General features: G+C 43.4%; 1 protein-coding gene across 1 annotated transcript in view; it reads right to left on the bottom strand.

Annotated features, from left to right (window-relative positions):
- kirrel3b (kirre like nephrin family adhesion molecule 3b) overlaps positions 1 to 15,659 on the bottom strand; it is a 270,450-nt gene that overhangs the window by 87,227 nt on the left and 167,564 nt on the right. Inside the window, exon 3 of the mRNA XM_084065415.1 lies at positions 13,730 to 13,879. Within this exon, the coding sequence (XP_083921541.1) occupies positions 13,730 to 13,879 (150 nt within the window). The remainder of the gene's footprint in view (positions 1 to 13,729; positions 13,880 to 15,659) is intronic.

Below are 15,659 nucleotides of genomic sequence, written 5' to 3'. Positions count from 1 at the left end.
GGGCTACACATGTGTGTGTGCGCGGTCTCCACGCACACACATGGCCCAACTAACTCCACATTTTACCCCAAAATTCCTCAATATTCTGCCTCTGAACCGGCTGCTTCCCATACCGTTACTCTACTTCCATGATGTACAATAAATATGAAACGCATTATGCCCCAATACTATGCAAATCTCTTCCCCAGCGCGAAATTCACTTCCGGGTGCTTATTTTGGTCTGACATCAGAGAACCCACATATTTGGGCATAACTGATATAGGCAGCTCCATATATGGAGATGTCTGACACTATCTGACATCACCATAATGACAGGGGCACAGCCATCACGGTCCCATATTTGGGCATAACTGATATAGGCAGCTCCATATATGGAGATGTCTGACACTATCTGACATCACCATAATGACAGGGGCACAGCCATCACTATAAAGGACCTGGATGCCCTGGCCAATGCCAGTGCCAACATCCGACAGTACAATGGCTTAGTGTCTATGGCTTCTAAGAATGTCACCGGTAAAATCATTGCATTCAAAGGACTAGGGCCACGACCGTTCAAGATGAGTGGCCAAATGTACCACCTCACTCCCTCTGCATTCTTTCCTGACACCAATAACCGACCCAAATTCTCACAAATCTTTGTATTTGATCAGGACAATGAAATTAAGAACCGCCTTCATCAGGCTAAGGGAGAGGACCTTATTAAGGAGCCCACTTTAACCCTCATTCAAAATGAGTTAAAGACAGTTAACCCTTTAGTAAAAATCTTTAAAACCGGCGCAGAATTACTCAATGCCAACCCAACTCAGGCACTGAAAATGGTGTTCAAGTCAAAAAGCTCACAGAGGGCAAACAAAAGTCACCTCAACCCTGCTGTCCCTGACGTTGTTGTTTTTGCACCAGGATGCCAGACAGAGCCCAGAGACATTGTTCTGTACAGAACTCCAGTTGATGTACCTAATCACAGCCAGACTACACACATCAATTCACTACACCCTATGTATGACCCAGCCGCTTATCCCTTGATCTTGCCACATGGGGATGCTGGCTTCAGCATCGACAACCCCATCACAAAGGTTCATGCACAGTCACCCACAGCCAAAGTCACTCTTCAGGAGTTCTTCAGATTCCATCTACAACAGAGAACCCACTCCTTCAACACCCTTCTGAAGTCGGCCCGACTTGCTCAAGAATACTTCTGTGATCAATACTCCAAAATAGAAAATTGCCGGATGAACTACTACAGGAGTAGGGAACTACAGGACAAGTACAGGGCCCACCAGTATTCTGGTCTGATTGATTCCCTGGCTACTCAGCAAACACAGCCAGGACAGACTGAGGCCACCAGCAGCGGCCCTCACATCTAGTTGACCATAATACACATGGAAGCCTTTTTTTTTCTTCCTGGCAGACTTGGTATGGGGGGAGACTTGTCAAGATGATAGGGTCCCCTTCCCCCCCAAGTATAACAGCTAAATTGCAAAGAATCTCTGATATATTAGCTAACATAGCATGTCGTCACCTTATTAAACTAATGGCCTAAGTCATTTTTTCAAGGTTTTCAGGAAAAATAAAAAAACTGATCCAGAACAAAACTATATGATATTTCTTAATCATTTCACCCAAAATGTTTATAACAAATTATGACTATTTAAATAGAAATAACACTGTCTGTCAGTTATGTAACATAAGAGATTGAAATAGGTTTTAATAGGATTAAATCTGACTTAGGCCAAAATAAAAAGCAAAACAAATTACAAAATGGCCTAAATCAGTAAATGATTTGGCTTAAGTCACAAAAACATGTGACTTAGGCCAAACAAAAGGCCTATTTTGTCCTAAGTCACACTAGGGAGTTAGGCCATTATACTAAAAGGGGCGTGAACAGCATGATCCTTTTCAATTAGGAGCTGGGCCATTTTACCAGAGGTGGCCAGTGTCATGAGGACCTGACTTAGGCAAAAATATCAATTCCTCAAAAAATGACTTAGGCCATTAGTTTAATAAGGTGACGATGTGTATGTCTTGTTTTCCTCATGGGCAAATGGCCTTACGTATGCCTAGCTGTTCTAGAAACAACACAACCCTGAGAGGAAGGTCTGGGCAACAGCCAGGCAGCCTCACTCTGAATATTAATGCGACCAGGGCAAATAAAGTTGAGCATAACTTAAAGAGCTCTTTCTACTCTGCCGGGATCTTCCCGTCACCCCGACTGCAACTGACACCCAGTTCTGACAGTTAAACAAAAGGCTAGGCCTAGAACTTGAGCCAGCCATCATAATTACCAAGCTGTTTGCAAACTCGGCAGCCCCTAATGGTTCTAAATTAGCACTTTGCTGCAGCCACACGATGGATTTGGCATAAGTAGTACAGTTGGTCAGCGCTTCGGATTGATCGCTCCTCTTTAATTACAGGGCTGGCTTGCTGCTTATGCCCCTGCTGCTTGCTCCACTCACCACCCTGTCAACAGTGGATGAAATAATCCCATCCTCTCTTCACACAAATGAACGCTTTTAGCCTTCCTCATGTGCAATATACACACATGGACATACACACATTGCGAGGACACACAAAAAAGGCGAATGTTTCTTCACTTATTACTTTCTTTTTTTTTAAACAAGGATTTCTCGGATTTGCATTGAAAGTAAAGGCCAGGTACACCAGGTAATTTCACATGTTTATGCTCTAAGCAGAAACCTATACTGGCCTGTCTGTCACATTTCAAATAAGCCCATCCTGGCCCTCAGGTGATGCCAGTGTTTCATTCTAACACTGCTGGACTTTAATGGAATTGGATCACCTCAGCAGATGTGAGATTTTTGTGTTCATTTCATGTTTCTCTCCCAAACCACTGCTCCAAGACATGGCTGACCATAAACTTACAGTGCTTCCCCTATACTGTACTGTTGGTGGAGGAGAGAAACGGTGAAGTCAGACTTATTGGGTTTCAGTGAGATCATTTACTTTTAGTGTATAATCAAAGATATCCATAAATGAGACTGAGGCTCATCGATGTGTAATTAACCCAACAGCATGATGCAGTATGTCTGTCGCCTCAGAGAAGAAAAGGGTCCAAATAAAGCCCAGGGTTATAAAGCTGCCTGCTGTCCCGCGAGACATTTCAATTCACCCAGAAACACCTCCCTGAAACCCTCCATTCTTCCGATTCCAGGCCAATTCATACTTTGTTGCATGACTGTGCGCTGCAAAAATAGCAGACCGACAAGATCACAACGCGTTGCATCTGCTGCGCGTTGGGATCTTGCAGGTCTGCTATTAATAATTGGCACTGTAATTGTCCGAGAAGCCTACTTTGGTCTGGTTAAGTCTTACAGAAGTAGTTCACCCAAAAAAGTATCTATTTTCTATCAATTACACACCCCATGAAGCATTGAATTCATGGAGATTATTTAGTTTTTGTCGCATTCCTAAGCCAATAATTTGATGACCGGTGGTCTCTCTGGTAGGAGACACAAAGGAGACTCCTACCGGATACATTAGCATCTTTCTGCCAGTCATCAAATTCTACGACAAAAACTAAAACATCTCCATGAATTCAATGCTTCATGGGGTGTGTAAGAAAATAAGTATTTTTTTAGGTGAACTACTCCTTTAAGTGCGGTTTGCTCCTGCTGTGTTAATAGAACACATACAGTTTATTTGTGTGCCAGTGTCGCGTACTGAAAATGGCTGATTTAAAAAGGTCATAACGCTGTCGTAGCATGACACATTGTGAGCTTGTAGATCTGTTTTTGTGGTGTGGTCGATACCGTATGCACAAAGTGTGGCATGCCCTATAGTGCTGTGACTGTGGCATGAGTGTTGGCCAAACCAGGCCAATGTCATCATACTGTGTGTGTGTGTGTGTGTGCACGCATGCGCACACACACACACACACACACACACACACACACACACACACACACACACACACACACACACACACACACACACACACACACACACACACACACACACACACACACACACACACACACACACACACACACACACACACACACACCTACTGACCCTGGTTTCTTGAGCACAAGAAAATGCAATTTGGAGGTGAATGACCGAGAGAGAGAGAGAGAGAGAGAGAGAGAGAGAGATAGAGAGAGAGAGAGAGAGAGAGAAAGAGCTCTCCTTACAAGGAGCTGGGAAGATGTAGGGGTGCGGCGGCTGCCGTTTGTAGTGGCGTGCTTCAGTCAACGTGCCCTGAACAACAATAAGGCTCCCAACTCGCCTGTCTATTTCGGAACAATGCCTGCTACCGGCCGCCTGTCACACCATGGCGACAGCTTGCAGAGTTTGTGATAGATGGGGGGGGGGGGGGGGGGGGGAGGGGGACAGAAGACTAGAGCGAGTGGAGAGAAAATACCCTGTGTGGGTGGATACAAGAGACATGCGTGGCTTACTGGCCCAAATCACAGGCCCTCTTCAAGTGCTGTCACCATACACCTGTTTGAAAGCCACAGGATCCTATGCCATGCACGCACGCGCACACAGTCTTTGCTCTCGCACAAACACCTGCACGCTCACATGCATTGGGATAGAATCTATCCATCTATCCCAGTGGTTTTCAACCTTTTTCATGCCAAGGACCCCTAAATAGATATACATTTGGCCAGCCGCGTTGCTAGGTCTCTACTAGGTTGGGGGCTTAGCCCCCCAGGCAACGGACACATGCACGCGCGCGCACACGCACACACACATACACACAGAGTTGGATGCTAGAATGAGATGGAACATAAAAGAAAAGTAAGAGGCAGCGATAAGTGTCTCCTGCAAGCTTCCTCAATTTCAGCCCTGAGTGATGAGTGATGGCTCTCCAAATCACCTTGGTGGGCGAAAGGAGCAGGAGGAGACAGACAGGGGGGTCTAGTTTGACGTATGAAAGTGTGTGTTGGTCAAACAGGCAGATCAAGTCGGAAGTACAATGGTATAGGAGTGAAACATTTAACCACTTAAACCTACACACTACGCTGACCGGGGTACCCTCTACACCAAATCTTTTCTCTGAAAAGCACATAATGCGAAACGCATCGACTTGCAATGTCTCACATTGTAAGCTTGTGGATTTGCTATTTTTGCTGAATGCCTATTATGACATGCCCAGAATCTGGACGCTAGGGGTGAAGTGGTTAATCAAAGTAATCTACTTAATTGATTATAAACAAACAGATTTTAATAAAATAATTGAACTACATAACTCGTAACGCATCACGATAGCGAGAGGCTATTTATAAGTGACACCATTGTACGACAAAGTATAAAATAAAGCATTTGAACTCAAGCATCCCTATTCTGGAGGGAACATTTGCAGAAAATAGCCGATCTGCAAGCTCACAGTGTGTCGCATTGCGACACACTGCGATGCGGTGTGAGCTAGAACCTCCCCCTTCAGGGCTGATTCTGGTTGTAATGGAAACGTAAAAAAAATATGTGAAAGACAGGTTCTGGAAAGTTTCAGGTTAGGGAAGGTTCTGGGTTACTCTTCGTCAGTGGTGTAAAGTAACTAAGTACAGTTACTTAAGTACTGTTATTAAGTACAATTTTGAGGTACTTTTACTTTACTGGAGTATTTCCAATTGTCTATACTTTTACTTCTACTCTTTTTGTCACTTTGAAGATATAAATTATGATATTATAAAACATACATTAACCACTTTAGCCCTATTTTATACAGAGGCTATTTGAAAATAGCCGATCTACAAGCTCACAACGCGTTGCATCGCGACACGTTGTGAGCTTGTAGATCTGCTATTTTCAAACATTTAGTACTTTTACTTTTGATACTCTAAGTACATTTTCATACCAATACCTTTGTTATTTTACTCAAGTACATTTTGAATTCCAGAATTTTATTTGTAACAGAGTACTTCTACATTGCAGTATTGATACTTTTACTTAAGTAAAACGTTTGAGTACTTTTTCCACCACTGCTCTTCATAGTCGAAAAGAGCCACAAGATGGCCGCTCGAACTCCTGCCGCCACAGCCCTTTCAGAAGAGAGATGAGCGGGGTTGGTGGGGCAAGCAGAGGAAGGGGTAGAAGAGAGTGCACGGGTGACGGAGTGCATTGGTGCTATTTTGTAATAGCATTTTGTCCTTTAGTACCGCGTGAGCATACATTTTTTACGTAGGTTGCACAAGTGGGACTCAAGTCCCCTTAAACCTGCCAGCGTTGGCGTTCGCACCGCACCTAATGAGCCACACCGGAGCTCCAAAGGGCCAAAGGAATCTGCTAACTCATGATATTGTTAGTACAACTCTATATGGCTAATCTAGGTCACTGAATCTAACATTGTAATATTAAAAGCTATTCTCAGCTCTTAAAAAAAGGGTGTGGGGCTGAGTTTGGAGATGGCTGTGGAGCTGTTGGAGGGAGGAGTATATGGTGCTCTGTTACAGCACAGCCATGGGAAGCACAGATAGAAGCTGCTGTCAACGTGATGGGAGGCTTCTGCAAGCTGTGTGTGTGTGTGTGTGTGTGTGTGTGTGTGTGTGTGTGTGTGTGTGTGTGTGTGTGTGTGTGTGTGTGTGTGTGTGTGTGTGTGTGTGTGTGTGTGTGTGTGTGTGTGTCTGTGTGTGTGTGTGTGTGTGTGTGTGTGTGTGTGTGTGTGTGTGTGTGTGTGTGTGTGTGTGTGTGTGTGTGGTGGGGGTGCGGTCATCATGAAGTTAGAAGAAGGAATTCTGTTTTGTGCGATTGTGAATTGGGAAAATATTGTTTTTCTCCCAATTCGTTTTTGTTTAACTTCTTTATATGCATTCACACACATACCGTGGGCTTTAGCCTACTGCCACAACTAATCCTCTAGCACAGCATTCACAACTAAAACTTCTGCTACAACTTCTGCTTCAATGCATCCAATAACTGGCTATTGCCTTTTTTCTGTATTCATTTCTGTAGACAGAGCACTGCAAAGCAACAGGACTTCAGCTGTGACCAGATGTTTCTACTGTCTACTCTATTGTGCAGTGTGCTGCAATGACATCATTTTATTATACTCTATTGGAAAGTTGCCAAATACATTTGTTTAAAAAAATGGTAAGCTAAGCTTCAAATGTGTTCATTTTCTATGACTGGCTTATACTTACTGGGTTTGTTGAGTACACCTTCGATGACTACTATCCTGCATACTTGATCCTTCCCCTAATTCATTTTGACATACTACTAACTGAAGTATGGCTTCGGTTAGTGTGGGGTATTGCCTAATTATTTTTTGCATAATGCTGTATTCACGATTATTGGTGATGACGAGTTTGTTGGATGTTTTTAACTAGGAACAAAGTATGATTCAAACAGACATTTCTTCTTGAGAGTATTATGTGATTCTGTCCGCTTTGTGATGCGGAGAAGACAAAGGCAAGGTGCAACAGCTGACCAAATAAGGAGATTCAATTAACAGCCAGGTTAATGATCACATAACTGATTTTTTAAAATGTAATAATACTAATATTTTGCCTCTCTTGAAATACATTTTAATTATAATGCACTTTACATTTGTGAAAATCTCAAAGTGCTACAATAGGCAATTGCCTAAAAATCATCACACCATTAAAAACATCTAAGAAACTGAAATAAAACATTTAAAACATGAGGGCATAACACCTATAACCAGTGTATAAACAATACTTTGTTAAAAAGGTAGGTCTTTAGTCCTCTCTTAAAAGAGCCAAACCGACTCCACACACTGTTCACTTCCAACCCACATGTTTCCATTGTATTTGTTTCATGCATGCTGTACAGTGCACCAAACTAAATTGTTTGGCACTCAAAAGTGTGCTTGAAATGGAATGCACTGAGTGGTAGACAGTACAAACGCTTCTAGTTCTTTTGTTGTGTGTTTTCCCCCGTCTTCTTCGTTATTTTCTTTACATTCTGATTTTGTAAATGCGACACTGCCCCACTGTACACCACTGTACAGACGTCAACATTGTACATGTTAACATACCATGTTACGGTACACATCGTACACTTGTTAACATGACGTGCAAGCATGTTGTCAGACACCCTTGCAAATGTCATGCGCACGGCACCCGGACATGTCCACAGAAACATGGATGCTTTGCACTCCATGACATGTGTCTGGCGAAGCCTGATTTAGCGCCGCTGGCCTGCACCAGAAATAGCAGATATACAAGCTCACGACCAAAGCCGTGGCCAAGACATTATGTTTTCAGCTTGTCTGTCGTGTGTTCCAACCTCATGGACCCAATCGAACAGATTAGACAACGGTTGTTATAGATAAAGGTCACTGTGACCTTCACTACATACGGTATACCTTTTAAATCAATGTGCTACACTTCACTGTGGTTGATCTTATCTGATGCTCTCTGTATTGACTTAAGGTCCGTTGAAAGCTTGTCCACAGACAATGTTTCAGTTTTCCAGAGAGGCGTGTTTTTTGTCAAGGTTTTTTATGTATGTTTTTTTTTATTTTATCAATTACATTGCACAGTGCTGGAAATTACTATTCTCAACACAACAGTGGACTATCAATATATGACCCTGGCGTGGGCAGAGGCCAGAAGAAAACAATTATTAATATAAAATCAGTTCACAGGGTGCAAATGCATGTCTGAAAATGCACATAACTCATTGCCCATGCTTGCCTTTTGTAAACTTTGGTAAGCCAGTGTTTGTTACAATACGTGATCTCTCCCAATTAAAAGTTAACAATCAGACAGCCTCTGAGCCACTGGATGAAGTGACAAATGAAGGTTAGAGGCCCCTCAGGAAGCTTGAGAGAAACCTGCAACCTGCACTCAGTAGAGCACAAATCTCCGCCAAGAGGCATGTCCTAATAATCAGTGGTGTAAAGTAACTAAGTACATTTAATCAAGTACTGGTACTTAAGTACAATTTTGAGGAACTTTTATTTTACTGAAGTATTTCCAATTTTCTGAAGTTTTACTTCTACTCCACTACATCTCAGAGTGAAATATTGTACTTTTACTCCACTACAATTTTTTGTATACTTTAGTTACTTTATAGACACACACACACACGCACGCACGCACGCACGCACGCACGCACGCACGCACGCACGCACGCACGCACGCACGCACGCACGCACGCACGCACGCACGCACGCACGCACACACACACACACACACACACACACACACACACACACACACACACACACACACACACACACACACACACACACACACACACACACACACACACACACACACACACACACACACACCACACACAGGGGTGACCGCATTCATTATTGCAAAAGCAACAAGGCAAGAAAGCCTAATTAATAATTTGCTTGACTTGTGAGGTTGACATGGGGACTCATCAAGATGATTTTGTTTTCCTTGAGGTAATCTTGTGGCAAAGTAAATTGCCCCTAATGTGCAATCTCCAAACTTCAATTAACATGAGCTACTTATGAATGTACAAGGCCTGTCAGCATTATTTTTGCATATTCCTGTGCATCTGTCTATTTTATATTTTCTATTATCTCGGATTGTAAAGAAAGAGGAAGAGGAAGAGAGAGAGAGGGAGCGAGATGGTGACAGAGTGAGCGAAAGAGAAAGACAGACAGCAAGAGAGACGGATGAAAACAGCAGATATTAAAATGTCAGCAGTAAGTCAATAACAAGCACCAGGCTCCATTATGACAGCGACTACAACTTTCTGTTCTTAAAGGTTGGGGGGGACACTGGGCCAATTTTTTTAGCTAAAGGTCTAAATCAACGTGTCCCTGAGCTGCTATGCTATCCATTTCCATCCTATCTAGTGGTCCCAGACCAAGGTGAGCACATTAGAGGAAAGGTTCTGGAGCTGTGCCAACTTGCTGCGGGGGATATAATTAGCCTCAGGAGTCTTTTTTGGGACAAAAAACCCTGTCCAATCTCCACCTTCATGACTAATTCACAACACCTTTGTTTCCCCTTTGGCCTCCAAGGGTCAGCCCAAATCCCATGCTTAATATCTTCTGAGAGGGATATTCTTCTTTCTTTCTTTCTTTCTTTCTTTTCTACTTTTTGCAAAGATGAATGCTGTCATTATGTTTCTTCGCTTGTGTTCATTTTCCCCATTTTCTGTTTTGAATCACAAAACACACCGGATCAAATGTGGAGAAGGAAAGCAGGAAAGAGCAATGTTTGTGTGTGTAAACTCAATAGCTGTATATTCTGTATGTGTTAATCAGTGTCAACGCCGTGGGGTTTCTGTACTCATCAAAGTCACCTGGAGAATAGTTCCTCTTTGGCACATAGAGGTGTGGAGACAGATTGAGTTATGAGAAACGGTGTGGAGAGTCTTTCTCTTTGCGTGTGTGTGTGTGTGTGTGTGTGTGTGTGTGTGTGTGTGTGTGTGTGTGTGTGAGAGAGAGAGAGAGAGAGAGAGAGAGAGAGAGAGAGAGAGAGAGAGAGAGAGAGAGAGAGAGAGAGAGAGAGAGAGAGAGAGAGAGAGAGAGAGAAAGAGAGTGAGACAGAGACAGAGACAGGTGAATGTGTGCGATTTTTGTGTGTGTACGTAGTTGTGTGGGGGCTTTTGCTGTCTTCCCAGTCGATAGACACACTCTGTCACCACTGCTGGATAATTGACAGCTTGGAGTTTGCGGTGACACAGGCCTCGCATATATTTATGGCATTACCTGGCGTGTGCAACGGCCCAGGTCTCTCCTTGGCAATGGAGGCAGCCAGCTACTGTGGGCTGGGGATTGGGTAGACACATGGTAACCCCACCTGTCCTAATAATTAACCCCACCTGTCCCCGCAGCCAAATTGGAGCTGATACAAAAGATTTGTAATTGGCCCCCTGAATACACTGTTGTTTTTTGTGATTGTATTTCCAAGCAACCCTTGACTTTAGAAAAAGATACAAATGCACTACAATGATTGTAGTGCATTTTTATTGTTGGCCTGTATACTGTACTTGCGACTGTCTATAACTGTGGTTCTCAAAGTGGGGTCCTTGGAGGAGTTCCAGTGGGTCACCAGCAATATATTTAGGAACCATATGAACCCTACCTATCCCTTAGAAAAATATTCTTCTAGTCGCTGTCTAAGGAGTCATCTTTAAAAAAAAAATGTGTGCGCACGACAAATTCACAACCCCACGGCCAGCGATGGCTGGCCCCACTGCAGCAGCAAAGAAGTTTAAATTCAGTCAACTCTGCCTCCTGCTGCAGTGGAGTTGCTCCTCTCCATAGACAATTCATTGAACCTTGCCACCAGAGTTGATTTCGTCGACTAAAACTATGACGAAAAATGTTCGTAGACTACCTTTTTTCACTGACAATAACTAAATAGAAACTGAGCTATGATGACTAAAACTAAATGTATTGACAAATAAAAACTAGACTAAAATGTTAGTGAGGGACGAGTGGAGAAGAGATCCAGTAGAACTAAGCTAAGTCATTTTATGCGCTTGGGTGTTGCGCTCTGAAAATAGCAGATCTACAAGCTATCGGCCATTTTCAGCATGCAACCAAGTGTAAAATCAGGCATTAAGACGCCACCAAGGCACCGCCAAAATACATTACAATAGTCGACTAAATCAACTGTAGATTTAGTCGACTATAACCAGACTAAAACTAAAACATTTCAGATTACTAAAATATGACTAAAACTATAAATAGAATGTTATTCAAAAGACTATGCTGTCAAAATCAACACTACTTGCCACTTTCGCAGAACACGGAAGTGGCATACCACTACTGCTGGTGTGAAATCGGCGTTAGGCAGTGGTGGACAGTAACAAAGTACATTTACTTGAGTACAGTACAGTACCCTATACTGTATCTGTACAGTACTTTATTTTTAATTATTTTTTATTCGGACGTAGCGTGTGGAAGGAACACGTTATTCCAACCAGTTCCTTTCCCCTCCATCAGGCGGGGTGGCCAGGGGGAGGCAGTATAGAGACCAGGATTACTGCATGTTTTCCTAGAGACACGGGGAGAACAGGCAAACTCCACACAGAAAGGCCCTTTCGCCAACCCTACTTAGGGTATGGGCACTGATGACATGGAGGAGAGAACACGCCCCCAGCGCCCACAACATCCCCGGCGGGAATCGAATCCAGGACCTTCTAGCTGTGAGGCGACGGTATACCGACTGCGCCAAATATAGTGAATACGGTATAGCAAAAGTAATATTTGACCAGGGGTATCTATACTTTGACTCGACTGCCAGGGTTGAGTACTTTGTCCACCACTGGCGCTAGAGCTGTGTCAGGTTTAGGAGCATCTGCTAAGTCCCAAAAGGTCTCTGCAGACTAAGAATTAACGCCATCAATTGTGATGTGTGGTCCTTGGGGAGCCCTTCAGTAAAGACATCGGTTAATGCCTCAATCTATCAAATCCAATCAACGGTGTCCTTGCTAAATGGAGCGCACAAGTGTGTATCCTGAATTATCAGTGACTCCTCCCCTCCACCCTAGCTGTCCTTGATCCTGTGACCAAACAACTGTGACCCCCCACTCCTCTTGATATTTTACTCTCTATGTCGTTATGAGCTTTTCCTAATTATTAATAATTAATCATTAGACATTTTGCAGGGGTTTGGCAGCCAATGCATAGATATTGTCAGACACAATTTGTCTCCTTTCGACCCCTTTAACCCCCTCTCTCTCTCTCTCTCTCTCTCTCTCTCTCTCTCTCTCTCTCTCTCTCTCTCTCTCTCTCTCTCTCTCTCTCTCTCTCTCTCTCTCTCTCTCTCTCTCTCTCTCTCTCTCTCTTTCTCTCTCTCTCTCTCCTCCCTCTCTGTCGCACTGCTACCTTCTCCTTAGTAATCATTAGTTTCACTTTTCATTAGGGCGGATCAATAAAACGGATCAGTCGCTCATGGCGAGGATACTCTGCGCCGCAAAAGACACACCACACTCCGCTCCTTCTACCTCCCTCCCTCCCTTCCCTTTCATTCCTTCTTTCCCTTTTGTCTCTGGCTTTGTCATTGACTCCCCATCTCTCTTTCCCTATGATTGCTCAAGCTCCTGACGCCCGCCGAGGGTCCGGGGTGGTAGAGGGCAGAGAGAGGTGGTGGCGGGGTAGCTGTGCTGTCTGTGGTGGTGGTGGTGGTGGTGGTGTCTGAAAGGGCTGCTAGAAAGAAAAGTGAGCCAGTGATTGTACTAATGCTGCCCAATAAGGCAGAACTGGCAACGCTGAATGATAACTCAATAAAGTTTAATTAAGAACCAGTGACCTCTCAGGCTTAATAATGAAAACGGAGGCCATGTGCCCAAAGGGAAAGGAAATTAAAGTGGGCGAACATACACGAGTGAGAAACTTGAATGACGCCCCACTCCGTCTGCCAGATCGGACAAACGTATTGTCGATGCAATTATGTTTTCTGCTGTTGTACAGGCAAATTATGAATACATATTATATTTTCACCCCTCTTCATTTTCTTTTGAGAGAATGGATCACAGTGATTGTGGATGTTTTGGAATATTACACTCGTTGACGTGCGAGTACAAATGAATTGTGTCCTTGTATTATGTTACGTGTTATCGTTTCTGTGAGTGTGTGTGTGTGCTTGAGTTTGTGTGCACATCACAAGTGACAAGTCAGTGGGTTGAGGCAAATCAAATTAGAGTTTGTGTATGTGTGTGTGTGTGTGTGTGTGTGTGTGTGTGTGTGTGTGTGTGTGTGTGTGTGTGTGTGTGTGTGTGTGTGTGTGTGTGTGTGTGTGTGTGTGTGTGTGTGTGTGTGTGTGCGTGCGTGCGCGTGCTCGTGCGCAATGTGATCTCAACTCACCCAGCACTGTGAGGCGGGCGGGGCGGGACCTCATGGCAGCCTGTATGGCCTGGCACTCGAACACGGCGTCATCCGCCAACTCCACCCGCTGGATTCGCAGGTGGTGCTCTCCTGTACTGTGGTCCCCAATGACTGTGTACCGAGGATAGCCTGCAGCCCAGAGACATGTACATTTATTGTTATATTATCACAAAAAAGCAAGAATCAGGATCTCATTTATTTTCCAATGCAACAAGTCTGAGGTCTGACGTCTCACACAACAGAATCTGGAGCCTAACAATGGCAATTTGCACTGACGTCAACCGATGACTAACAGCGCCTATTTGCGCTAGCCTCGTTCCCAGCCTTACTCATCTGCGAAGAGAAAAGCCTGTTCACGACCTAAAGCAGAGAGTGTCTATAGGGGCGGGACTTCCGTCATACCTATTTCCCCCTTTTTCGACCAATCACAATACACAATGTTTCATTCACGGAGAATGTAAACAGATTTGTAAAGCGTCAACGTAATTTCCTTGGGTGGTTCTTCTGCCAAATTCTGGTACTTCCGTTTAGACACTCAACCGGCTAGGTGTTGCCCACCGTGTATGTGCGTACGGTAGGGGTGTGCCGATACACTCATTTCACGAAACGATACGATACGATATTTGGCTCACAACTTCGATACGATTTCGATACGATACGATACGCACTTTTTTTATTATGAAAATATATGGAGGAGAAAAAAAGAAAATGCAAACAAATAATTCTGTTTTTGCATTATTCAGACATGCAAACTTGTAGCTTTTCAGCTACAATAGCCGTTTTGAATCCAAATAGTATGACACCTGACCCGAAAAAAAAACATGTTGTCACTCTTTTCACTTCGGGGCCGTTTGCATGCCTGATTATTATGATTGTAAAAAAAAAAAAATTTTTTTTTTTTCAAAAACGATATTTTTTTTTTCCAAAACGATACATATCGTCGCGAAAACGTATCGCGATATATCGCGGGACGATATATCGGCACACCCCTAGCGTACGGTGACATCAGGCATGTCAATATATGGGCATGACCATTACAATCAAATCAAATCAAACCTTTATCTATATAGCACATTTACAACAATCAAAATTGACCAAAGTGCTGTACATGGAGGGCAACAACAGAAACAGGCCTGTGCAACAACATAGTCATAGGACAAAGCAAAAGATAAAAACATATGAAACAAGGTAAACGACAAAGATTCAAACAACATTAAAAGCTAGAGAAAAGAAATGAGTCTTGAGGCGAGATTTAAAAACCCCAATAGACTGAGCAGTTCTAATGGGGAGGGTTAGGCTGTTCCTAGCGTGGGGGCAGCAGCAGCAAAGGCGCGGTTAACCAGCTTTGTTAACCATTAGATAACAAAGCCGATTTGTGCCGATGTTGGGCATGTCCAGTCCACATCATTTGCCGGTTTCTGCTGATGTCGGCCATATCCTATCCGTGACAGACACGCATATGTGTTATGTACAGTATATTTAAAAAAAGTTTTCCTAAAATAGACGATCTACAAGCTCACATCACAATGTGACGGTGTATGAATCAGGTGTACTAGTGGATATTGATTACTGTAACTCTAGTGTGTGTGCATGTTAGATTGATTCGAAATGCATAAAGATATTATCCTGGCTGGCAGATGGGTGAGTTTGGATCTTGCATGTTAAAAAAATAATTTGGCAATTTGTGCTTTAATATCATAGCAAATACAAAACATTCATGCCATGTCGATGAGTAAGCTATAGAGGTTTTAGCTTTGGGGGTTTTGATGGGGTTTTATTGCAATAATAAACCGGTACAGCTGGAGATTGAGATGTTTCAGTGGTGTGCCACAAAAAGGATTTATGGTTTAATAATGTAAGAAAGTGTAGCACTGTAACACAAGAGACCGGACTATTTCACACAATTCAA

This window comes from Gymnoscopelus microlampas (genome assembly GCF_963454915.1).
Source record: "Gymnoscopelus microlampas genome assembly, chromosome: 8".
NCBI lineage: Eukaryota > Metazoa > Chordata > Actinopteri > Myctophiformes > Myctophidae > Gymnoscopelus > Gymnoscopelus microlampas.
The sequence above is the reverse complement of the archived record's forward strand: the minus strand, read 5'-3'. Positions and strand labels throughout refer to the sequence as shown.